At 40.0% G+C, this 27,124-nt stretch overlaps 1 protein-coding gene across 1 annotated transcript in view; it reads left to right on the forward strand.

Annotated features, from left to right (window-relative positions):
* The window catches only part of LOC308649152 (adenylate cyclase type 10-like), a 41,980-nt gene extending 28,164 nt beyond the window's left edge, over positions 1-13,816 (forward strand). The window contains exons 21-32 of the mRNA XM_081294563.1: positions 2,754-2,820; positions 5,237-5,480; positions 5,829-5,954; positions 7,678-7,850; positions 8,289-8,445; positions 10,634-10,838; positions 10,929-11,025; positions 11,491-11,609; positions 11,851-11,968; positions 12,396-12,591; positions 13,107-13,321; positions 13,775-13,816. Coding sequence (XP_081150689.1) covers positions 2,754-2,820; positions 5,237-5,480; positions 5,829-5,954; positions 7,678-7,850; positions 8,289-8,445; positions 10,634-10,838; positions 10,929-11,025; positions 11,491-11,609; positions 11,851-11,968; positions 12,396-12,591; positions 13,107-13,321; positions 13,775-13,781 — 1,724 coding nt within the window. The 3' untranslated portion in view covers positions 13,782-13,816. The remainder of the gene's footprint in view (positions 1-2,753; positions 2,821-5,236; positions 5,481-5,828; positions 5,955-7,677; positions 7,851-8,288; positions 8,446-10,633; positions 10,839-10,928; positions 11,026-11,490; positions 11,610-11,850; positions 11,969-12,395; positions 12,592-13,106; positions 13,322-13,774) is intronic.
* Positions 13,817-27,124: the final 13,308 nt, after the last annotated feature.

Genomic DNA, 27,124 nt, shown 5'->3' on the forward strand with positions numbered 1-27,124 from the left:
TTGGCCATTTGAAGAATCTTGTATTAGTTGATAGATGTTCACCATAGCCTCTTAAACCAGACCAGGGTTCATCCATCTTTGTTTTAACCTCTTCAGTTCGCTTACCTGGAGGATTTCATATTTCTTTACCTCAGCCTATCAAAAAATTTCTTCTTTCATCAGGCTGGGATCTACCTTCTTGCACTCCACCTAGTTTTCCCAGTTGTGCCATCTTCCGTGACTGAAACCAGCTGTCAAGATCAAACCAAATCTTCTCCTTCTGTATTTGTTAGAAGTTGGTTTGGGTAGAGGGTTAGGGGGCAGGGACACTAGGGGGAAAGTGGTAGATTGTTCCTGTTGGACAGCTAAAGTGAGAGAGAGATTTGACCTATGATCCTAATACCTATTCTACATATAACATAATATGAATGTGAAACCAGTGACTTGGAGCAATCCTGTGGGCATTTCCATTTTTTGTAGTTTCCAAAATCTGGTATTGTAAAGAAATTGTGCTACCATATTTCCTGTATGGCCCCTTTACTTTTGAGAAGTCAGTGTCAGCTTTAGACTAGATGGTTTGGTCAGTCTGTGAGAGAGAGGCTCGAGACCTCCAGAGCCCAGCCGAATGCTGAGTGGGCTTCCCAGACTCAGGCCATACAGCCTTGACATTACTCAACTCCAGAGGCCACTACTCCCAGAGGCTAGAATGAGAAAGTGCCAATTGGAGTTATGCCCACAATAGTGCTGCCAAACCCTTTTCCTTAATTACCTTATCTATTATAAAGATCATTACCATGAGAGAGCCAGTCCTTTTAGTTAACCCAAACATTCTTCTTCTAAAAATGCTCTTAGACTCTATCAATCCTGCCCATGTAGGTAAAATCTCACCATCATTCTTAATATTTGCTAGTTTATTATTATCATTATTATTATTATTATCATTATTTCCATATTACATTTTTAAATTTGTCCTAATTAGTTATACAAGACAGCAGAATGCATTTTGATTCATTGTATATAAATGGAGCACAACTTTTCATTTCTCTGGTTGTGCAAGATGTGAAATCACAACATATGTGCAGTCATATATGTACCTAGGGTAATGATATTCATCGCATTTCACCATCTTTCCTGCCCCCATCCCCACTCCCAATCTCTCCCTCCCCTTTGCCCAATCAAAGTTCCTCCATTCTCCCCACGCCCACCCCCCAGCATTATGTATCAGCATCCACTTATCAGAGAAAACATTTGGCCTTTGGTTTTTGGGGATTGGCTTACTTCAATTAACATGATATTCTCCAACCCCATCCATTTACCTGCAAATGCCATGATTTTATTCTCTTTTAAGACTGAATAATATTCCATTGTGTATGTATACCACACTTTCTTTATCCATTCATCTGTTGAAGGACATCTAGTTTACTTCCACAGTTTAGCTATTGAGAATTGAGCTGCTATGAATATTAATGTGGCTGTGTCACTATGGTATGCTGACTTTAAGTCCTTTGGATATAAACCAAGGAGTGGGATAACTGGGTCAAATGGTGGTTCCATTCCAAGTTTTATAAGGAATCTCCATATGCTTTCCATAGTGGTTGCAACAATTTGCCACCAGCAATGTAGAAGTGTACATTTATCTCCACATCTTTGCCAACACTTATTGTTGCTTGTATTCTTAATAATTGCCATTTTGACTAGAGTTGAGATGAAATCTTAGATTAGTTTTGATTTGGATTTTTATTTATTTTTTTTTTAAAGAGAGAGTGAGAGAGGGAGAGAGAGAGAGAATTTTAATATTTATTTTTTATAGTTATTGGCAGACACAACATCTTTGTTTGTATGTGGTGCTGAGAATCGAACCCGGGCCGCACGCATGCCAGGCGAGCGCGCTACCGCTTGAGCCACATCCCCAACCCCTTGATTTGGATTTTTAGAGATGAGAACATTTTTTCATATATTTGTTGGTCAATTGTATATCTTCTTCTGAGAAGTGTCTGTTCAGTTTCTTGACCTATTTATTAATTGGGTTATTTGTTTTTTTGGTGTTAAGTTTTTTGAGTTCTTTAGACCAGAGACTCTGTATCTAATAGAAGAAGTAGGCCCAAATCTTCATCATATCAGATTAGGTTCTGACTTCCTTAACGAGATTTCTAATGCACAAAAAATAAAATCAAGAATCAATAAATGGGATGGATTCCAACTAAAAAGCTTCTTCTCAGCAAAGGAAATAATCAGTAGCCTGAAGAGAGTGCCCACAAAGTGGGAGAACATCTTTACTATACACACATCAGATAGAGCACTAATATCCAGAATATTTGCTGTTTTGATCTGTGACAGGCAGCTGCAGGTCAAATATGGAAGATAAAGGCTAGTTAAGTTCAGCTAGTAGACTGCGGCATCTTGTGCTTACCATAGTTTTCTTCTATTGGTCTTTGGCCCTACAATTCACTCTGATCTGGTCATCTACTTGATCCACATATATTTAGGGATTTCCACCATTGGAAGTATCCATCAAACCAGAATGGACACATACTTCATATTTTTCCTTCATTTAGCAAACATCGAGGATCTCCTTCAAGGGGGGAACTGGTTTGAGGAAATTGACGATGAGGATTACTTATGCGAATCACAAATAATTGTCATTAGAAATTTATAATGTATCATCCTAATTTTGTATTGTAAGTTGCAGAGAAAAAGGTAGTTAAAAATTTTAAATATTCTCAGTTAATCCAAACATGGATAATTAAAAATAATTGTTTTTTTTCTCCCCACAGATAGTTTTAATTTCCAGGAAAAAACATTCAGAAGTCAGGAGACCTTCTCAAGTGAACAACAAAGCAGGTAGATGAAGATGCCCAGGGAGGACACAGAGGTCTCAGAGTGAGAGACAGATAGCCATCAAACTGGGGTACTCACCTCACCCTCATACCAGAGGGAGTCTGACCACTCTGCAAAAGACTCTTTTTTTTCCATTATTTTTATTGGTGCATTATAATTGTGTGTAATGGTGGGGTTTGTTGTTTCATATTCAGACATGCACACAATATAATTTGGCCAAAATCATTCCCCAGTATTTCCCCTTTCCTTCTCTTCCTCCCTTCTCATGGTCCCTTTCCTCTATTGATCTCCCTTTGATTTTCACAAGATCCCACAATCAACTTTCTTTTCCCTTTTCCTCTCTAGCTCCAGTATATGAGAGAAAACATACAACTCTTGACCTTCTGAGTTTGGCTTATTTTGCTTAACATAATGTTCTCAAGTTCCATCTATTTCCCAATAATGGCTTTTATTTTTCTTTACGGCTGAATAAAACTCTGTTGTGTATATAGATTACATATTTGTGTATATATGTGTAACATATCTGTTGATGGATACCTAGGCTGGTTCTATAGTTTAGGTACTATGAATTGTGCTGCTATAAACATGGATAGACATGCATTGATGACTTTAATTTTTTAGGATAAATAATGAGGAGTGGTGTAGCTGAGTCATATGTTGGTTCCATTTCTATTCTATTGAGGAACTGCCATACTGATTTCCAATCTTGGAATTGGACTAATTTACAATCTCACTAACATGTATAAGTGTTGCTTTTTCTCCCTACCTCTCCTGCATATATTACTGTTTGTATTCTTGATGGCTACCATTCTTAATGGCTGCAATTCTGATTGGAGTGAGACAATCTCAGTTTAGTTTTTATTTATATTTCCCTAATTGCTAATGATGTTCAACATTTTTTATATATTTATTGGCCATTTGTATTTCTTCTTTTGAGAAGTGTCTGTGTAGTTCATTTGTCCATTTATTAATTGGGTTATTTGAGGGGGGAGGGTGTTAAGTTTTTTAATTCTTTGTGTATTCTAAATATTAATCCTCTGTCAGAAGAATAGTTAGCAAATAATTTGTCCCATTTTAGTGATTCTCTCTTCACATTCTTATTTCCTTTGGGATGGCATCAAATTAAAAAGGCAATGTACAGCAAAGAAGTGGGAACTCTTATAATCAGCCCAAAATTCAGAATGACAGTTCTCTAAAGGGAAATTATTTCTTAAGGGTCAAGAATAATTTTATTTAAGCTTTCAAACATTGTATACAAAGCAGATTTTTTCAGCTATAAATCTGTCGATTTTTTTTTTGCTTCAGATGATATGAAAATGTGTATTTCCTAACCATGCACTTCCTGACTTTCTAATGCCTATCCCATCAATTTTAAACTTTCATTTTCACCAGCTGTTCTAGACATAGTTTCTCATTCCACTTACCTAACCTGCTACTCTACTGATTTCAAACAAAACTATTTTAAAAACCTGTATTCCTCATGAACTTCCCATACTCACCTGTGCCAGCTATCCCTCTTTCAGTGCTGAGTGGCCTCTGCCTCCCTCCATTTATCAGCATGTTGACCAACCTTCAAGCCCCTCCTCAATTTTTACTGTTTTAGACCATTGTGGTTCAGGAATATCTGACCTCTTTTGACCTCAGGATGCCTTTAGAAAGTACATGCTAGTAGTCAGAGAGGTGAGCTCTAGTTTGGGTTCTATTTCTCATTAGCTGTGATACCATAAGTCATGTAATTTCTCTGATCATTAGTTTCCTCACCAGTAAAGAGAAGTATTTTTTGCCTTCCTGATAGAATTGTTATAGGATTGATGCTGCTATATACAATAATATTTAAATATACTATGAAATTGCATATTTTTTACAAAATTGAAATATGCTACTAGAAGATATATTATTACATATTGGTTTGTATCATTTTGTTTTATTTAACATTTATTTTGTTAGCTTACTCTTTAGGCGTAATGTTTCCCCATTTAGATTATGAAGTACTTAGGTTAGTTTTAGGTTTGGGGGGTGTTTTATCTTTGTTTTTTGGTGGTTGTTTGTTTGTTTTTCTCAGTACTTGGATGGAACTTTGGGGTGCTCTACCATTGAGCTATATCCCCAGCTCTTTTTATTTTGAAACAGGGTCTTGCTAAGTTGCCCAGCCCTGAACTTGCAGTCCTGCTGCCTCAGCCTCCTGAAGAGCTAGGATTACAGGCATGCACCAATGTGCCTGGCTGGCTTTAATTTTTTAAATCCCTAATAGAGCATTACAGTTATAGCTCTGTTTTCTGACTTATTAAATTTTATAGAGTAATAGAGTAATTAATTATACAGACACTTCCTGGGAAAAGTGGTTTTGAGACCTTGTAATGCCCCAACAAAAGTGACAGTTTTGTGGCCACTCTCAGTTCTTGATCTTCTCTCCATAAAGAACAGAGGAAGAGTTCCTAGAGCGAGTGAACAGGAAGCTGGCTCAGACCAGCCCCAAGAAAGACCTGTTGACTGTTGGGTGCAGACCAACATTGACCACAAAGCCCTGCCACTGTGAGGAAATCCTGAAACTAGTGCTCTCACCACTCACCCAGCACTGCTTGGTTGTTGGAGAAACCAATTGTGCATTTTATTATCTGCTGGAGGCTGCTGCTGCCTCCTTGGACCTGTCTGATAATTACATGGTGAGCAAGCTCAGCTCTCTGCTCTTGAACTGAGCCTTTTTACTTTGGGAATTTGATTGAGAGTGCTTCCTGTCAAGTAGGAATAGAAAGTGGAGGAAAATGGGAGAGAGAGAAGCTGGAGGGATTTAGGAGAAGACGTGAAATGGGAATGTGGTGAGAGAGAGCACTGACCCACACTAGCCCTGCCCTTGACCTGCACAGCAGGCTGGGCCCTCACTCTACCTCAAAATCCCAAACCTGATTCAAATTCAGATCTTGACCCTCATCCTAACCGTATCCAGCATCATCCTAACCTTACCCCCAGCACCATCCTAATCCTAATCCAGTTTCTTCATCCTTTGTTTGAAGGCTTTCTTTTATTTAAGGAAGGCAAGCAGTCTTCTGGGCCAACCCTCAGCATTCTCGTTCTTGAAAAAGCACAAAGTGAAGATTTGTCAGTTTGAGGAGGCCACTTTCTGCAGGCTTCGGTCAGAGGTGAGGATGAGCATAACCTTGAAGTTTTGTTTTTTCTAAGAGTTACCCTATTTTTTAAATTCCATCATGTCTTTTTTTTCTGTATGGTTGTAAATGTGATAATGTGATAAAAAGTTGGATATATTTTATAGAATTATATGTTATATAGAAAATGAAATAGCCCCCACTCATCCCACATCACTCCCATCATAGTTAAAAATTTGATCTGTAGTCTGCCAACTATACACAATCATGTCATTTTTCAATTATATCATTTTAATAGGATCATATTCCATATTCTTTTTCTTCTGCAGCTAATTTTACTTTTCATAGTACAATTGAATATATACTTGCATATGTGCATACTTATTTATCCATCAAATAATTGCAACTGACAAGTACTCCAAGTATATTGTATGGATAGAGCATAGTTTATTCCTTTTATTCATGTGAATTTATGTTGTCTCTAATTTGGGGGTTGAAAATTGGTGTAGTGAATATTCTTGTTCCATCTCTCTCTTCCCTTTCTGTAGGAACTTCTTTGAGAAGTTCCCAAACGTAGAAATGCTCAGGCAGAAGATATGGACAATTTTACACTTACTAAATATATCACCAAATTGACCACCAAAAATATTATATAAATTTGAATTTTTCCCATTTCTTCATATTCTTAACAACATCAGATATTATCAGTCTTTTCTAAACTTGCTAATTCCTAGACAAGTTATATTGTGTTTTAATGTGTACCTCTTAATTATTAAGGTTCTTTATTATGTTCATTGGTTATTTCTGTTTATTTTCTGTGAATTATCCATTTATGTTCTTTGCCCTCTGGAGTAAATAAATTAATTTAAGATAAACATTAAGATAATCTGGTTATGAACTTAAATATATAGGCTTTTGTAGATTAAAGAGAATATTATAGTTTTCCAGTGTTACATTATTTTTGCTTCAACAAAGTGGTCTTTGGAGTAAAGTTAAACATTTTTTTCCTTTTATGGAAAGAAATTATTTGTCATTTCTCCCAAGATTGTTCAAGAATCACATAAACTTCATCACTTTCTTGGGAGATTGAGCCTTAGAACATGAAGTTATAGGATAACCTCAAGGTAGTTTTGAAACCCAACACCTACATCCACATCTCTGGTAGTACAACCTATTTAGGAAGGAGAGATATAGGATTTTCTACAGATGCTTTCTGGCAGCTGAGAGTATCTGAGTCTCTGCCCAAATGATGATGCCATCTCAATCTAGCCAGCACCACTTTCTTTCAATCTGTCTCTACTGCCCACTGACAGATGTGTAGGCAATGAGAAAAGAAGGTGTTTTCTCCAGAATTCTGTTTTCTCACCCCTTTAATGCTTATTGCCCTCCTGGTCCTTGTTTTTGTGACTTCTGACCAGGCTGTTCTCCAACTCAGTTCACTCTAGCACCTTAGTGATTCCAGCTACATACACATCTCCAAATGAAAGAGCCAGTATATTGTATCCATAGCTGGATGTGGTGGCACATGTTTATAATCCCAGTGACTGGGGAGGCTGAGGCAGAAGGATTGCAAGTTTGAGGCCAGTCTCTGCAACTTAGTGAGAACCTATCTCAAAATAAAAAATAAAAAGGACTTGTAGACGTAGCTCAGTGGTACAGCACCCCTGGGTTCAATTCCCAGTACCCAAAACAAAACAAAACGTAGTCCATGGTATTCTTCCCACATTTACACAAGTGTTTCTTATTTTGTCAACTCCAGGTCTGTTTCAACATGGGACAGATCACCTTGGCCAAAAAATTAGCCAGGCAAGCCCTTCGACTGCTGAAAAGGAATTTCCCTTGGACCTGGATCGGTGTCTTTTTCCAAACATTTCTGGAAAAGTATTGGTATTCCTGTTTCCTGAGCCAGTCTCCAAATAATCCCAGTGAGAAGTGAGAAGACAGTCCAGATTGTCCTGGTTCCCTTTAGGGCTACAGAGAACCACAGCTAAAGTAGGACCCAGCCTAGAGCTTTTCTTATATTGATCTAAGTAAGAGTCCTCTTTTTCTTGCTATCAAGTGACTTTCAAGCATATTAGCAGAAAAGCATATAACAAGATCCACCTTCTTCTCCCAGCTAATTAAGTATGACAAATAGCAAGTCAAAGAATGAGCCTTTTTAAAAAATCTCTTTCTGGACTTTTCCTGGTTTAGAGGGATGAATTAAAATGGTCCGTGGGGTTGGGAGCAGTGGAGTTCCAGGAACATTTCTGTGTTTGACAATCTGTAGATGGCCCCTAATGAGTAGACCTAGGACTCTTGTGGGGAGGGAGAGTTGGGCATGATGAAGAATAAGGGTGTGCTGACTAACCACCCCATGCTTCACAACAGTAAGAAGAAGCTGGCAGTTCTACAACAACGGGTACATTGCCTCTCCTTGCTCTGGCAACTCTATAATCTGGAGGCCACAGCCAGCAGCCGCAGGTTTGCCTGCCTGGCCACTCTCATGCAGAAAAATTCAGCTGAGGAGTTTGCAAATGAAGCCCAGGTGAGCAATTCTTGGACTTCACTGAGAAACCTCAAGTACTAGAAAGAAAGACCCTGTCAAGTTCCTGTTTTTAGCATCATTCCCCAACACCCCAGACTTAACGAGACACTATTGGTCATGTATTTGAGAAGGGCTTCTCAATTCGAAGTTTATAGAAGGATTTCCAGGTGTGGAACTATGTGGGATCACCCTGAACTGAAGGCAGAATTTTGTGTTATATTCAAAATGGCATTTCTTGGGTAGTAGGAGGGGGAAAGGTCATAGCTTTCTTCAGATTCTCCATGTCCCTGATCTAAAAAGGGATTAGAACTGCTGACTTAAGGGGGAAAACATGGTGAATATTTTTCTAATTTTAGTTCCCATCTGTTTTTCTCTTTTACCCATTTATTCAACATATATTTGATGAAAACATTATATGTCATGTACTGAACTTGGCTCCAGGGAAACATGTAGTGTGTTAAAATATAGCAACATATAGTTTGTTAGGTGATGATAAGTGCAATGGCTAAAAATAAAGTGGAGACGGGGAGGCATGGGGTTCTGAGAGCAGGGGTTGCCTTTATTGAGCGGTGAGTACTGGGGATTGAACTCAGGGGCACTCACCCACTGAGCCACATTCCCAGCCCTATTTTGTATTTAGAGACAAGATCTCTCTTGAGTTGCTTGGCACCTCACTTTTGCTGAGGCTGGCTTTAAACTCGTGATCCTCCTGCCTCAGCCTCCCAAACCACTGAGATTGTAGGCATGCACCACTGCACCCATTAGGTTGCCATTTTAAACAGGGTAGTCAGAGAATGTCTTGCTGATCAGGTGACATTACGGCAAAGAGCTGAAGGAGATGAGAAGCCAGGCTGTCTTGCGAAAGATTGTATAGGCAGAGGACACAATGAAAGCACAAGGCACATCCTCTGTGTGCGAGAAATGGTGAGGAGGCAAGTGTGACTGGAGGGGAGGGAGAGGAAGAGAGCCAACCAGGAGATGAGATCAGAGGGACTAGGGAAAGGCGGGATGGCAGATGGTACAGGCCTTGTAGGCCAAAAATAGGGTTTGGCTTTTACTTTAAAAGAGATGGGAAGCTTTTGGTGGGTTCTACACACACACACCAAAAAAAGGGGGGGGGGAGCAGTACAAGGTTTACTTTTAATAAGATCATTTTAGATGTTATGCCAAGAACAAACTGAAGAGGACAAAGGAGGAAGACCATTTCAGAGTCTGTTGGCAGTCATCTAGGCAAGAGATGGTGATAGCTAAGATTGTTACAGCAGCAGAAGGAGAAGGAAGAGTGATCTTTTGTCAAAATAAAATGAGCAAAATTTGCTCATGGACCTCTTATGGGATGGAAAAGAGAAGAATCAAGGATAATTTCAAGATCTGCGTCCTGCCCTTTAGAGGCATAGAGGTGCTCTTCGTTTGGACAGGGAAGTCTGCAGATTCAGTGGAAGATTAGGAGCTAGACTTTGGAGATATTCAATTTCAAATGCCTGTTGAACATCCAGGTGAAGCTGTGGAGTAGGAAGTTGAATATATGAGTCTGGATATCATAGGACCTTTCTGAACTAGAAATGGAAATATGGAAGTCACAGTGTATAAATGCTATTTAAAGCTGTGAAACTGGATGAGAACATCAAAGAAATAGGAATAAGCATAGAAAAGAGGAAATCCAAGGACTGTGTTCATATAACTCCAATATTAGAGGTCAGGAATGATAAGGGTTGGTTTAATAAAAGAAGCTGAGAAGTTGCCAGAGAGACAGGAGAAAAACCAAAAGAGCATATGTTTTAGAAACCTTGGGAATACAGTATTTCAAGAAGAGAGCCACTAACATGTCAAATGTGTACATAGTTGTAATAGAGATCTAAGCAGCTGTTCTGAAGAGCCATAAGGAGCAAGACTCAGAGGCCTTAGTGGAGGGGTAAAAAAGGGGGTGTTTCAATCAGTCTTGGATTGAAGGAGAAGAGGGGCATGTAGAGAAAGTGCTTTGTTTAAAGAACAGGCAGGGGGCATGATCAAATTAGAAGTGGAAGGGTAAAAGGAGCATGTTTTCCTAGGTGGAGTAGAAGAGTGTGGTAGCAACACCAGGAGTCCAGATTGAGAGCAGTAAGGCACCATAGTAGGCCCTTAAACAGGAAAGAAGCCAAATGGAAATGTCACATGAATGGGCAATGGGAATTTGTTTATTACCCTACAGGTTGTCTCTACCTACGTGGACCTCTCCCAGTTCTCCCAGAACATGGGCGATAGGGAGAAGTGGCTGCACTGTGAACAGATAGCCATTCAGAAGAGTAGCCTGTGTTGGTTCTCCAGGGAAGGATTATTGGCTACAGCCCAGCTCATGCAGGCCTTGGCCTACACCAAGCTCTGCCTTGGCCATCTTGACTTCTCCATCAAGCTGGGTAATGGGATGTTGGGGCTGGTGGGCCCAGAGATTTCACAGTGTCCAGATTCACAGTTAGACCTCACACAATGCTCTTTAACCTCCTTAGGTTTTCAAGCTCATGAGATATGCAGACACCTCAAGAAACCGGCTCTGGAGAATCTAGTTCTTTCAGTTCTCTTCAGATCTGCATTTCTGAAGAAGAAGTATTAAGATCATTTTCAGTTATTGTAGTCATTGTATAAGAATGGGAGAGATGTCCTTCAGAGAAGTTTGGGTTGGAATGGGAGATGCTTTTCCATTTCCACAGCCAGGGCTCTTTACCCTGACCCCTCCAAGAAGCATTATCTTAAGTGCAGGGTGTCAGGAGTGGAAATGCAGAGTGGAACTCCACTTGGACCTAGTGGGCAAACTTTGTTTCCCCACCCCCCATTTCCCTGCAGGGAGGTAGGGGATTACAACAGCTCGGGTTCCTTGAAACTGCCTCAGAGGCATTTCCCACCTCCTTTACCTAGAGAAAGTCTGATCTCAGGCCTATGTTCTCTATATAAATACAGCTCTGGAGAGGAGTTCTTGGGAGTGTTAGATGCTTTGAAGGTTAAGATCCCCTCCTTTCCTGCACCATCTTCCCCCACTCCCTAGCTGGTCCCAGTGGCTCTGTCTCTCGGCAGATATGATCTGTGTGTCCATGTGCTGGAGAGTCAGTGGGCGCTAATTTCCCAGGGTGATGATGTCCTTGGCCTGGCCTGCTTCTACTCTGCTTGCTTAGATCTGCTGTTGTATGGAAAAGGTAAATATTGCACAGGGCTCTGCTCTACGCTTAAGGGATGCAAACGTCAGATGGGGCACTAGGTTTGGAACATAGGCAATATGAACCCATCCCTCGGGCATGGTCCCTTTTTCCTAAAGTCTGAGTTGTGTTTTAGAGGGTATCTGCTTTTCTGGTTTGTTTCCTCCCTGTACCACCCCTTCTATACCTCACTCTCTATGTTGACGATATATACTAGCCCGGTTACTCTCTCTGTCCACAGGATTGCTGTGTCGGCCCTTTGACGAGTGTCTGTGTTTCATTCAACACTATGGGCACAGCTGCGTTCTAACTTCTCAAAGCAATGTCATGCTGGGGGTCCATTCCTCCCTGGCCATGTGGTAATGTCCCGCTGAGGATCTGTGGGAAAGGGTAGAATTCTAAGGTCCTCCTGAACTCATTTCGGCACCTCACCCCTCTAAGCAGGACAATTCAACATCTTACTTTTAAAGACCATTCACCACCCATCCCCTATATCTTACTAAAACAGTTCTTCTCGCCCTTTGTAGATTTGGGCCCATACGTTGAGGGTTACATTTAAGAGCTAGAGTAACCCACGGCAAGGCTGATTATCATGGTCTGTCCCACAGCAAGGCTGATTATCATGGTCTGTTCTTTGGTCTCCCTGCATGTGAGCTAGACTTCAACATTTTCCAGCACCATAATTCTGACTGGGTACCTCAGGGCCTTAAAGAAGTGACAGTTCATGAAAGAACCATGGTTTATAAACAGGGGGTAGAGTTGAGAGTTGTAACTCTTACCTTCTAGGTTTGCCCGGAACTCACAGTGGGACCTTTTTGAGCATCACTTCTCCAAGGCTTGCCGATTGGTGAAAAGAACCAATGCCTCACTATTTGGTTCACATGGCTTTGTGCGATTCCTAGAGTGCTGTGTGCTGATGTTACAGAAGATGCCAGAGGAGGTCTCTGGTCTTTCCCCAGAGACCCCCAGCCATACCCTCCAGGTAGCTATTTCTCTTCTGTCATTCAACTAACACCTAATGTAAAAGTTCCTGCCACTTGCATCTCTCCACATTCTTCTCTCACTGTCTCTGCCTCCCTTTTCTCCTTGAATACTTTGTTTATCCATCTAGAAAGTTGCTATCAACATATCATGTACCTTCCTAGATATTTTTATATCTAGATTAGGACTTGGTTCATTATATTTATGCCTTCACACAGCTACTACCCAATATCATTAAAATGTTAATATTTAGCCCTCCTCAGTGGGCTTACTCGGTGACTCAGTCTGTGATTAAACACATCTTTCTACAATCTTACCTTCTGAGTATAAGATACATTCCAAGTTACTGTATCCCAGAACCAATTTTCCAGACTTATTTTGCCATCAGTAACTCTTCCCTGTCCCCTAAGCACTGAGTGAGTATGTTGAGTGAAGACTGTTGTATGTTCTGCTACAGTGGCATGTAGGGGAAGAGGGTACTAATTCCAGAGCTAATGGATCTTCCTTTTCTTTCAGTACTTTAAGGAGTTCTTCTCTCGGTGTGTGACCTGCCCTGTCTATCATGAGTGGGTCTCTGAGCTTAAGGCCTCTGTGATGAGGTGTGGAAAGAAAGAATCCATGACCTTGACTAACTCCATCAGACCTTTTGAGACCAGCTTGACCAGGATTTGGATAGAGGGAGAATTCCTAAAGAAAAACAACTGTTATGAAAAAAAAATTAGGAATACAGAGTAAGCATTCCTTCCTGGAACCCTTGTGTGAGAGACACAAAGAACAGTCTCAGATTCTTAGAAGCAGTCAAAGGCTATACCTCTAATGTAAAAAAAGGACACACAGATATAAGAAGTTAGTCTTTGTTCCAGAGGTAAGTATAGTCCTCTCCCTAGTGCTGGACCCAGCCCAGACAATTCTATTGTTATATGAAGAAATTGCTTCAATTGTTTTGGCATCTAAAACTCTTAGTCATAGAAAATTTTTCCTTGGACTTGGCTTAAATAACTGGGTTGTTTCTGTGGATGGATGGTCACAAAGGGTAAAAAAGAAGGCCTTAAAATTCACAGAGTAATGTATGTGAAGATGTAGGCATGAAAAAGAAAGAAAGAATATAACTTTTTGCCTCAGGGCCCTGCAGATCTCCTCCTTTCGAGGCTGGTTTGTGATATTTTTTATGTTCCTTCTTTCAGAATTTGACAGTGTGGCTGATGTCAAGGAGAATAAGGACACAGAAGAAACTCAAAGAATATATATGTTAAAACAAAAGAAAAATAACCTGATGGGACCAGGATTCTCATATTGTATATAATGCAAGGAAATGCCCTGAGTTTTCTGTGTTCACCATGTGCATGCTGAATAGACTAGCCTTCATAGTCACTGCAGCCTATGTCTTTGTCAAAATAAAAGCCTATGTTTCTAAAGCATGCACTGACATCTTCGTTAACTCTTATAGTCATTACCACAATTGCAACAGAAGTGAGAACCAGAGGTAGACTGGGGGCTTTGAAATAAACCAGTTCTATCTTATATAAGGTGGGATCCACTAGCAGTTGGGAAACTGCACCCCTAATAAAGAGGTTGCCCTTAGGGGGCTGGGGCTGGGGCTCAGTGGTAGAGTGCTTGCTTAGCATGCCTGAGGCACTGGTTTCAATTCCCAGCACCACATTAAAAAAAACTAAACAAAATAAAGGTATTGTATCCATCTACAAAAAAGAGGTTGTCGTTGCTTCAAGAAGGCCAGCAGTGGGGTACTTGGGTGTTGTCTTCTTTTGATTGAGATTTGTCAGGGGGATCCAAAAAAGTCAAGGATTCTTTTGAGAGGTACAGGAGGTGTAGGAGTCTGTTCCCTCTGTGCTTTGTGATTGGGTGTTCCCAGGGGAAACTGTGGGTGTTGCCAGAAGGTGGAGGACTCCCACCGTCTTCCTTTTTCATCTTCCTTTTTGGAGCTGCCACCATTGGGCTTTTCTCCTTGGTGGTGGTTCATCCATGGGTGTGATCTTCCCACTCACTTTGTTTGCTTTATACCTCAGTCACCTGCTGTCCATGGAGTCACTTGCCTAGTGTTGTGTAGTTACTTAATCTATGCCTGAAATGGAGTATTTCAATACTTGTATCAACTCTGTGAGAGGTAAGCTGATTTTATCCCATATTTACAGATGAAGAAATAAAAGCTTAGAATCTAAGTTTTACCCAAGAAATGTAGCCACAAGGGCTGGGGCTGGGGCTCAGTGGTAGAGCGCTTGCCTAGCATGTGGGAGGCACTAGGTTTGATTCTCAGTACCACATATAAATAAATTAATAAATAAAAAATGTCCATCAACAACTAAAAAAAAATATTTAAAAAAAAAGAAAAGAAACATAGCCACAAATGGAAATCAGGGATCCAGTTCAGATTTCATTCCAGAGGTTATTCTGCTAACCTCTAGGCTATATAGGCTTTTACAGGAACTGGCCTATACTAAGCTATCCTATACCCAGTCTTCACTGTTCTCTGCAAATGGCCAAGATGGGAAATTGAAGGACAAGGAGGGAAATGTGTGCAAAGAGGGAGCTGTACTTGCCCGATAAATTATGCTGTGCAGTCTGTTCAGGCCCTCCTGTCCCTCTTCCCCTCACACCCCTTTTCCCCTCTTGCCAACCTTCTTTCTCTCCCTTTGCGCCCTCCATCTCCCCCTTGCACTCCTCATCTTACCCATTCTTTTCTTTCTCCTCACCTACATTTCCCCCCACACCTCCTTCACTGCTTTAAATTTCTGAGGGGCAATATAGAGTAGCAGTCAAAAGCAAGGACTGGACTTATTAGCTGTGTTTTTTTGGGTGTATAATTTGTCTTGTGTATGCCTGCATTTCCTTTTCTATAGATGAGAAAAAAAGAGCACAAAAGAATGTCATTGTGAAAAAGAAATAAATGCAAAACATTTAGAATAGTACCTGGCACATAGTAAGCACTCAGCAAATGTTAGCTATTGTTACCAATTCAATTTTTATATTTCAAAAATAGATAATACATTTATATGGTACAAAATTCAAAAGGAACAAAAACACTTTAACAGTAAAAAAGTCTTTCCCATTCCTGTCTCCAGTAGGCTTCTCCAGAGGTGAACTGTATTAACACTTCCTTGAGAAGCCTGGCAAAATTCTTCTATGCACATGCGAGCAATCATGTATATTTATCGCACCCTTCTTTTCCATAAATGGTGGTGATACACAGTGCCACTACATACTTTTGTTGTTGTTGCATTCCCTTTTGGCACTTTTTTGAAGATAGAATTCACATAACATAAAATTCACCCTTTTGGTGTATACAATTCAATATTTTAAGTTCTATTTGCAGGGTCATACAATCATCATCAATATCTAATTCCAGAACATTTTTATTGTCCCAAAAAGGAACTCTGTGCCCGTGAGCTGTCACCCTCTGCTCCTCTTTTCTTAGTCCCTGATAACACTAGTATATTCTCAGTCCCTATACAGTCGCCTGTTCTGGATACTTATTATAAATGGCAGAACATATGGTCTTTTGCATCTGGCTTCTTTCACTTAACATTTTCAAGATTCATCCATGTTGTAACATTACTTTTTATGGCTAAATAATGTTTCATTGTATAAATATGCCACACTTTTTAAAAAAAACTTTTTAAAAATATGTTTTTTAGTTATAGTTGGACACAATATCTTTATTTTTATGTGATGCTTAGGATCAAACCCAGTGTCTCACACATGCAAGGCGGGCGCTCTACCAATGAGCTACAGCCCCAGCCCAAATATGCCACACTTTAACTATCAGTTTATTCATCATTATTAAATATTTGGCTTGTTTTGACTTTTAAATATTATGAATGATGCTACTATAAACATTCATGTATAAGTTTCTGTGTGAATTCTTGGATATATTCTTGGGTATATATTGTGTAATTTATGAATTCCCAAGAATCGTCAAGTGAAATTCTGTGTTTCACTTTTTGAGGGGCTGCCAGACTGTTCCAAAGTCACTGTACCACTTACTTTCTCATCAGCAATATATGACATTTCCAACTTTACATAAGTCTTGTCAACACTTGTTATTGTGTATCTTTTTCTTGTAGCCTTTCTATAGGTATGAAATGATATCTCATGGTTTTGATTTGCATTTCCTTAAGGAATAATGATACTGAGCATACCTTCTTGGAGAAATCTAAGAAAATCACTGCTTTTTTTCCCCTCAGGGTAGGGGGGTCCTCTACCACTGAACTGCATCCCCAGTTCTCTTTGTCCATTTTTTTGCTTTATTTTACTTATTATTTTTAAAATTAATAATTAATGTATTTGTTCTAAATTGTTATACATGACAGCAGAAGGCATTTCAATTCATAAAACACATATGGAGCACAATTTTTCATTTCTCTGGTTGTACACAAAGTAGAGTCACACCATTAGTGTCTTCATACATGTACCTGGGTAATGATGTCCATCTCATTCCACCGTCTTTCCTACCCCCATGCCTCCTCCCTTCCTCTCCCTCTCCTTTGCCCTATCTAAAGTTCATCCATTCCTCCCCTGCTCCCCTGGCCACACCCATTGTGGATGAGCATCCACTTATCAGAGAAAACATTTGGCTTTTGGTTTTTTGGGATTGGCTGGCTTCAATTAACATGATATTCTCCAACCCCATCCATTTACCTGCAAATGCCATGATTTTATTCTCTTTTAAGACTGAATAATATTCCATTGTGTATGTATACCACACTTTTCTTTATCCATTCATCTGTTGAAGGACATCTAGTTTACTTCCACAGTTTAGCTATTGAGAATTGAGCTGCTATGAATATTAATGTGGCTGTGTCACTATGGTATGCTGACTTTAAGTCCTTTGGATATAAACCAAGGAGTGGGATAACTGGGTCAAATGGTGGTTCCATTCCAAGTTTTATAAGGAATCTCCATATGCTTTCCATAGTGGTTGCAACAGTTTGCCACCAGCAATGTAGAAGTGTACTTTTTTCTCCACATCTTTGCCAACACTTATTGTTGCTTGTATTTTTAATAATTGCCATTCTGACTAGAGTGAAATGAAATCTTAGAGTAGTTTTGATTTGGATTTCTAGAGATGAGATCATTTTTTCATATATTTATTGATCGATTGTATATCTTCTTCTGAGAAGTGTCTGTTCAGTTCCTTAGCCCATTTACTTATTGGGTTATTTGTGGGGTTTTTTTGTTTGATTTTTGGTATTTTTTTTTTTTTTAGTTCTTTATATATCCTGGAGATTAGTGCTCTATCTGATGTGCATGTGGCAAAAATTTGCTCCCATACACTCTCTGCTCACCTCACTGTTTCTTTTGTTGAGAAGAAGCTTTTCAGTTTGAATCCAACCCATTTATTGATTCTTGATTTTCTTGTTAAGGAAGTCGAGGTCTAATCTGACATAATGAAAATTTGGGCCTACTTTTTCTTCTGTTAGTCATAGTCTCTGGTCTAATTCCTAGGATCTTGATCCACTGTGAGATGGATTTTTGTTTATGGTGAGAGATAAGGATTTAATTTCATTTGCTGCATATGGATTTCCAGTTATCCCAGCACCATTTGTTGAAGAGACTACTTTTTCTTCAATATATGTTTTAGGCGCATTTGTCTAATATGAAATAATTGTATTATTTTGTCTCTGTGTCTTGTATTCTGTACCATTGGTCTACAAGTCTATTTTGGTGCATCACCATGCTGTTTTTGTTACTATGGCTCTGTTAAGGTCTGGTATTGTGATGCCACCTGTTTCACTCTTCTTGCTAAAGATTACTTTGGTTATTCTGGGTCTCTTATTTTTCCAAATGAATTTCATGATGGCTTTTTCTATTTCTATGAGGAATATCATTGGGGTTTTGATTGGAATTGCATTAACTTTGTATAGTGCTTTTGGTAATATGGTCATTTTGACAATATTAATTCTGCCTATCCAGGAGCATGAGAGATCTTTCCCTCTTCTAAGGTCTTCTTTAATTTCTTTCTTTCTTTTTTTAGTGGTCTGTAGTTTTCATTGTAGAGGTCTTTCACCTCTTTTGTTAAGTTGATTCCCAAGTTGTTGTTTTGTTTGTTTGTTTGTTTGTTTTTTGAGGCTATTGTGAATGGGTAGTTTTTCTACTTTCTCTTTCAGAGGAATGCATCACTGATGTATAGACGTGCATTTGATTTGTGGGTGTTGATTTTATATCCTGCTATTTTTCTGAATTCATTTATTAGTTCTAGAAGTTTTCTGGTGGAATTTTTTGGATCCTCTAAGTATAGAATCATGTTGTTGGCAAACAGTGATAGTTCTTCTTTTCCCATTTGTATCCCTTTAATTTCTTTTTTTTTAAGAGAGAGAGAATTTTAATATTTATTTTTCAATTTTTCAGTGGGCACAACATCTTTTTTATTTTATTTTTATGTAGTGCTGAGGATCAAACCCAGCGCCCCGCGCATGCCAGGCGAGCGCATACCACTTGAGCCACATCCCCAGCCCCGTATCCCTTTAATTTCTTTTGTGGTCTAATTGCTCTGGCTAAAGTTTCAAGAGCTATGTTAAATAGAAGTGGTGAAGAGGGCATCCCTGTCACCTTCAAGTTTTTAGAGGGAATGCTTTCAATTTTTCTCCACTTAGAATGGTCTTGGCCTTGGGTTTAATATAGATAACTTTTACAATGTTGAGATATGTTCATAGGATTTTTTAGTGTTTTGAACATGAAGGGGTGCTGTATTTTGTCAAATGCTTTTTCTGCATCTATTAAGATGATCATATGATTCTTATATTTAAGTCTATTGATGAGATGAATTACATTTATTGATTTCTGTTTGTTGAACTAAACTTGCATCCCTAGGATGAACCCCATTTGATCATGGTGCACTGTATTTTTAATATGGTTTTGTATTTGATTTTCCAGAATTTTATTGAGAATTTTTGCATCTATGTTCATTAGAGATATTGGTCTGAAGTTTTCTTTCCTTGATATGTCTTTGGTTTTGGAATCAGGGTGATACCAGCCTTATAGAATGAGTTTGGAAGAGTTTCCTCTTTTTCTATTTCATGGAATAATTTGAGGAGTATTGGGTATTAGTTCTTCTTTGAAGGTCTTGTAGAACTCAGCTGTGAATCCATCTGGTCCTGGGCTTTTCTTGGTTGGTAGGCTTTTGGTAATATCTTCTATTTCATTGTTTGAAATTGATCTGTTTAACTTGTGTTAACATCTTCTTTTTCTAGGGCTTTAAGATATATTGGTATATCGTTTTATTTGTTGACTTTTTCTTCTTTTAAGGAATGAAGTCCATCCAATGAACTTTCTTCTTAATACTGCCTTCATAGTATCCCAGAGATTTTAACATTTTGTATCAGGGTTTCTATTTGCCTTTTAAGAATTTTTTTATCTCCTCCCCGATGTCTTCTGCAATCCTTTGTTCATTCATACTCCAGTTGTTGGAGTAACTTCTATTTTTTTTGTTTTATCATGATATCTAATTTCATTCCATTATGGTAATATAGAATGCTGGGTAGTATCTGTGTGTGTGTGTGTGTGTGTGTGTGTGTGTGTGTGTGTGTATTTGCTAAGACTTGCTTTGTGGCATAACATATAGTCTGTTTTGGAGAAGGATTCATGTGCTGCTGAGAAAAAAGTGTATTTACTCTTTGATGGATGGACTATTCTATATATGTCTATTAAGTCTAAATTATTGATTGTTCTATTGAATTCTATAATATTTTTTTTAATTCTATTGTTGGTTGTTCAAAACATTACATAGTTCTTAATATACCATATTTCACAGATTGATTCAAGTGGGTTATGAACTCCCATTTTTACCCCGTATACAGATTGCTGTGTCACATCAGTTACATTTCCATTGATCTACAAATTGCCTTTCTAGTGACTGATGTATTCTGCTGTCTATCCCATTCTCCACTATCCCCCCTCCCCTCCCCTCCCCTCTCCTCCCCTTCTCTCTCTCCACCCCCTCTACTATAAGTCGTTTCTTCCACTTATATAATTTTTCTCCTACCCCTCCTTTCCTCTTATATGTAATTGTGTATAACCCTGAGGCTCACCTTCCAATTCCATGCGGTTTCCCTTCTCTCTCCCTTTCCCTCCCGCCTATCATCTCTGTTTAATGTTAATCTTCTTCTCAAGCTCTTCGTCTCTACCCTGTCCTTGGTTACTCCCCTTATATCAAAGAAGACATTTGGCATTTGTTTTTTAAGGATTGGCTAGCTTCGCTTAGCATAATCTGCTCTAATGCCATCCATTTCCCTCCAAATTCTATGATTTTGTCATTTCTTATTGCAGAGTAAGACTCCATTGTGTATAAATGCCACATTTTTTTAATCCATTCATCTATTGAAGGGCTTCTAGGTTGGTTCCACAATCTTGCTATCGTGAATTGTGCTGCTATGAACATCGATGTAGCAGTGTCCCTGTAGCATGCTCTTGTTAGGTCTTTAGGGAATAGACCGAGAAGGGGAATAGCTGGGTCAAATGGTGGTTCCATTCCCAGCTTTCCAAGAAATCTCCATACTGCTTTCCAAATTGGCTGTACCATTTTGCAGTCCCACCAACAATGAACAAGTGTACCCATTTCCCCGCATCCTCGCCAGCACTTGTTGTCGTTGGACTTCTTAATGGCTGCCAATCTTACTGGAGTGAGATGGTATCTTAGGGTGGTTTTGATTTGCATTTCTCTGACTGCTAGCGATGTTGAGCATTTTTTCTTGTACTTGTTAATTGAGTGTATGTCCTCCTCTGAGAAGTGTCTGTTCAGGTCCTTGGCCCATTTGTTGATTGGGTTATTTGTTATCTTATTATCTAATTTTTTGAGTTCTTTGTATACTCTGGATATTAGGGCTCTATCTGAAGTGTGTGGAGTAAAGATTTGTTCCCAGGATGTAGGCTCCCTGTTTATCTCTCTTATTGTTTCTTTTGTTGAGAGAAAACTTTTTAGTTTGAGTAAGTCCCATTTGTTGATTCTAGTTGTTAACTCTTGCGCTATGGGTGTCCTATTGAGGAATTTGGAGCCCGACCCCACAGTATGTAGATCATAGCCGACTTTTTCTTCTATCAGACGCCGTGTCTGTGATTTAATATCGAGCTCCTTGATCCATTTTGAGTTAACTTTTGTGCATGGCGAGAGAAAGGGATTCAGCTTCATTTTGATGCAAATGGATTTCCAGTTTTCCCAGCACCATTTGTTGAAGATGCTATCCTTCCTCCATTGCATGCTTTTAGCCCCTTTATCAAATATAAGATAGTTGTAGTTTTGTGGATTGGTTACTGTGTCTTCTATTCTGTACCATTGGTCCACTCGCCTGTTTTGGTACCAGTACCATGCTGTTTTTGTCACTATTGCTCTGTAATATAGTTTGAAGTCTGGTATTGCTATACCGCCTGATTCACACTTCCTGCTTAGCATTGTTTTTGCTATTCTGGGTCTTTTATTATTCCATATGAATTTCCTGATTGTTTTATCTATTTCTACAAGAAATGCTGTTGGGATTTTGATTGGGATAGCATTGAACTTATAGAGAACTTTTGGTAATATCGCCATTTTGATGATGTTAGTTCTGCCTATCCATGAACAGGGTATATTTTTCCATCTTCTGAGGTCTTCTTCTATATCTCTCTTTAGGGTTCTGTAGTTTTCATTGTATAGGTCTTTCACCTCTTTTGTTAGGTTGATTCCCAAGTATTTTATTTTTTGGGGGGATATTGTGAATGGAGTAGTTGTCCTCATTTCCGTTTCAGAGGATTTGTCGCTGATATACAGGAATGCATTTGATTTATGCGTGTTGATTTTATATCCTGCCACTTTGCTGAATTCATTTATTAACTCTAATAGTTTCTTTGTAGAGCCTTTTGGGTCTGTTAGGTATAGAATCATATCGTCTGCAAATAGTGATAATTTAAGTTCTTCTTTTCCTATTTTTATGCCTTTAATTTCTTTTGTCTGTCTAATTGCTCTGGCCAGTGTTTCGAGGACTATGTTGAACAGAAGTGGTGAGAGAGGGCATCCCTGTCTTGTACCAGATCTTAGAGGGAATGCCTTCAATTTTTCTCTATTCAGAATGATGCTGGCCTGTGGCTTATCATAGATTGCTTTTACAATGTTGAGGTATGATCCTGTTATCCCTAATTTTTCTAGAGTTTTGAACATAAAGGGATGCTGTACTTTGTCGAATGCTTTTTCTGCATCTATCGAGATGATCATATGGTTCTTATTTTTAAGTCTATTGATGTGGTGAATAACATTTATTGATTTCCGTATATTGAACCAGCCTTGCATCCCAGGGATGAATCCTACTTGATCATGGTGTATAATTTTTTTGATATGATTTTGAATCTGATTCGCCAGAATTTTATTGAGGATTTTTGCATCTAGGTTCATTAGAGATATTGGTCTGTAGTTTTCTTTCTTTGATGTGTCTCTGTCTGGTTTAGGTATCAGGGTGATGTTGGCCTCGTAGAATGTCTTTGGAAGTTCTCCCTCTTTTTCTATTTCCTGAAATAGCTTGAAAAGTATTGGGGTCAGTTCCTCTTTAAAGGTTTTGTAAAACTCTGCTGTATACCCGTCCGGTCCTGGGCTTTTCTTAGTTGGTAGTCTTTTGATGGTTTCTTCTATTTCCTCTATTGTTATTGGTCTGTTTAGGCTGTCTATATCTTCCTGACTCAATCTGGGCAGATCATATGACTTAAGAAATTTATCGATGCCTTCACTATCTTCTATTTTATTGGAGTATAAGGATTCAAAGTAATTTCTGATTATCTTCTGTATTTCTGAAGTGTCTGTTGTGATATTGCCTTTTTCATCCCGTATGCTAGTAATTTGGGTTCTCTCTCTTCTTCTCTTCGTTAGCGTGGCTAAGGGTCTGTCGATTTTATTTATTTTTTCAAAGAACCAACTTTTGGTTTTATCAATTTTTTCAATTGTTTCTTTTGTTTCAATTTCATTAATTTCAGCTCTGATTTTAATTATTTCTTGCCTTCTACTTCTTTTGCTGTTGTTTTGCTCTTCTTTTTCTAGGATTTTGAGATGATATATGAGATCGTTTATTTGTTGGTTTTTTCTTTTTTTAAGGGATGCGCTCCAAGCAATGAATTTTCCTCTTAAAACTGCTTTCAATGTGTCCCAGAGATTCCGATATGTTGTGTCTGTGTTTTCATTTAACTCTAAGAAGTTTTTAATTTCCTTCTTAATGTCTTCTATAACCCATTGATCATTCAGTAACCTATTGTTCATTCTCCAAGTGATGCATGATTTTTCCTTCCTTCTTTTATCGTTGATTTTCAGTTTCGTTCCATTATGATCAGATAAGATGCATGGTATTATTTCTACTCCTTTATATTGTCTAAGAGTTGCCCTGTGACATAATATATGATCTATTTTTGTGAAGGATCCATGTGCTGCTGAGAAAAAATTGTAACTACTTGATGTTGGGTGGTATATTCTATATATGTCGATTAAGTCTAGGTTGTTAATTGTGTTGTTGAGTTCTATAGTTTCCTTATTTAACTTTTGTTTGGAAGATCTGTCCAGTGGTGAGAGAGGTGTGTTGAAGTCTCCCATGATTATTGTATGGTGGTCTATTAGACTCTTGTACTTGAGAAGAGTTTGCTTGATGAACGTAGCTGCACCATTGTTTGGGGCATATATATTTATGATTGTTATGTCTTGTTGGTGTATGGTTCCCTTGAGCAGTATGCAGTGTCCCTCTTTATCCTTTTTGATTAACTTTGGCTTGAAATCTATTTTGTTTGATATGAGTATGGACACTCCTGCTTGTTTCCGCAGTCCATATGAGTGGAATGATTTTTCCCAGCCTTTCACCTTCAGTCTATGTATATCTTTTCCTATCAAATGCGTCTCCTGTAGGCAACATATTGTTGGATCTTGTTTTGTGATCCATTCGACTAGCCTGTGTCTCTTAATTGGTGAGTTTAAGCCATTAACATTTAGGGTTATTATTGAGATTTGGTTTGTTCCTCCAGTCATATTTGTTTATTAATGTTACTAAACCTGATTAGTTTTCCTCTTTGATTACTTTCCCCCCTTTACTGTCCTACCTCCCACTGATGGTTTTCAATGTTATTTTCAGTTTCCTCTTCCTGTAATGTTTTGCCAAGGATTTTTTGAAGAGATGGTTTTCTAGCTGCGAATTCTTTTAACTTTTGTTTATCGTGAAAGGTTTTAATTTCATCTTCCATCCTGAAGCTCAATTTCGCCGGATACACGATTCTTGGTTGGAACCCATTTTCTTTCAGTGTTTGAAAAATGTTATTCCAGGATCTTCTAGCTTTCAGAGTCTGTGTTGAGAGATCAGCTGTTATCCTGATTGGTTTGCCCCTAAATGTAATCTGCTTCCTTTCTCTCGTAGCTTTTAAAATTCTCTCCTTATTCTGTATGTTGGGCATCTTCATTATAATGTGTCTAGGTGTGGATCTCTTATGATTTTGCACTTTCGGCGTCCTGTAGGCTTCTAGGATATGGGATTCTGTTTCATTCTTCAAGTCTGGGAAGTTTTCTCATATTATTTCATTGAATAGATTGTTCATTCCTTTGGTTTGGAGCTCTGTGCCTTCCTGTATCCCAATGACTCTCAAGTTTGGTATTTTAATGTTATTCCATAAATCTTGAATGTTCTGTTCATGGTTTCTTAGCAGTCTTGCTGAACTGTCTATGTTCTTTTCAAGTTGAAATACTTTGTCTTCATTGTCTGATGTTCTATCTTCTAAGTGATCTATTCTGCTGGTAGTATTGTCAATTGAGATTTTAAGTTGGTTTATTGCTTCCTGCATTTCTAGGATTTCTATTTGTTTGTTTTTTATTACTTCTAACTCCCTGTGAAATTGATCTTTTACTTCCTGGATTTGTTTCTGTAGTTCCTTGTCAATGTGATCTTTCATTGTCTGATTTTGCTGTCTCATGTCTTCTTTGAGACTCCAGATCATCTGAAGCATGTATATCCTGAACTCTTTATCTGACATTCCATCTGTTGCAGCTATTACCTCTTCTAGAGTTGAGTTGACCTGCATTGCTTGTGGACCTTTCTTTCCTTGTCTTTTCATATTGCTTGCGTTTCTTTCTGCTTGGTGTAACTGTTGTGTTTTTGAAATTTTCCCCCTATTTATTTATATTGCTCTTGTATAGTTGGGATATCTCTCTTGTAGGGCGGGTAGTGGCTGTGCTCCTCCTCTAATTAGAGTGATCTATCTACCACGCTGGTTGGTCGTATGTCTGCCCACCCTGCGGGCACGGGTGGCTGCTCTACTCTGCCCCCACTCCAATTGTGGTGACGTTCCTACCACGTCCTCGGATCGTTGGTCCTGATCCGGATGTGGGCGGCAGCTCTGCTCCACCCCTACTCCAATTGGTGTGACGTGTCTACCACGCTGGTCGGCCTCTAAGCCTGTTCCGCCGGTGGGTCTCAGATCTGCCTACCTTGCGGGCTTGGGCGGCAGTTCTGCTCAGCCCCCACTCCCAGTGGGGGTACCTAACTGCCTCTCCAATGGGTCGCTGGGCCTTTTCCAGACACTGGCGGCGGCTCTCTTCAACCCCCACTCCAACCAGTGTGACGTGACTGCCTTGATGCTACTTGTCCACCACACTGGCAGGCTGCCAAGCCTGTCCTGCCAGTGGGACGCAGGTCTGCCTACCTTGCAGGATCAGATGGCGACTCTTCACGGCCTTCACTCCAAGTGGGGTGACTTGGCTACCCTGCCGTCGGGTCGCTGGTCCCGTTCCAGGTGTGGGCGGCTACTCTCCTCGGCCCCAGCTGCAGTTGGGGTGTCGTGATACCACACCGGCGGGTCCCTTAGCCTGCTCTGGGCGCAGGTGGCAGCTCCACTCTGCCCCCCAGGCCCCCGCAGCATCCAGCAGGACCCAGACCAAGAAGCAGTCCCTGTAGGGTCCCCAACCCTGAGCCAGAGCAGCTTCGGAGTCAGGAGCCGGCCTCTCCGGTCCCCGCCACGTTCTGCTAGGAGCAGGCTCCACAGAACAACCGCCGCGGGTTCTCCAACCCCAGGCCAAAGCAGCCCCAGGAGCCCAAGCCTGGCCGCACCAGACTCTCCCTGCTCGGTGCCCAAGCCTGGCCGCACCAGACTCTCCCTGCTCGGTGCACGCTCCGCTGGGAGCAGAGTCAAAGACGCAGTTCCCGCGGGCTCCCCAGCCCCGGGCCAAAACTGTTCCGGGAGTCAGAGTCCCGCTGCCCCTCGTCGCAAGTTTCACTTGTAGCTGGCCTCAGCTCGCGGTCTCCGCAGGTTCCCCGGCCCTGGGCTCAAGCAGCTACGGGAGCCAGAACCCAGCCTCTCCGAACCCTGCCACACTCTGCTAGGAGTAGGCTCCACAGAGGTACCCCAGCCTCAGGCCCCAGCAGCCCCAGGAGCCTGAGCTTGGCCGCTCCAACCTCTCCCAGCTCAGTGTATGCTCCGCCAGGGGCAGGGTCAAAGACGCAGTCCCCGCGGGCTCCCTAGCCCCGGGCCAAAACTGTTCCGGGAGTCCGAGCCACGCCACCCCTCAGCGCACAATCCACTTGTAACTGGCCTCAGCCCGG

This window comes from Spermophilus citellus (assembly GCF_964194105.1).
Source record: "Spermophilus citellus genome assembly, chromosome: 5".
Classification (NCBI taxonomy): Eukaryota; Metazoa; Chordata; class Mammalia; order Rodentia; family Sciuridae; genus Spermophilus; species Spermophilus citellus.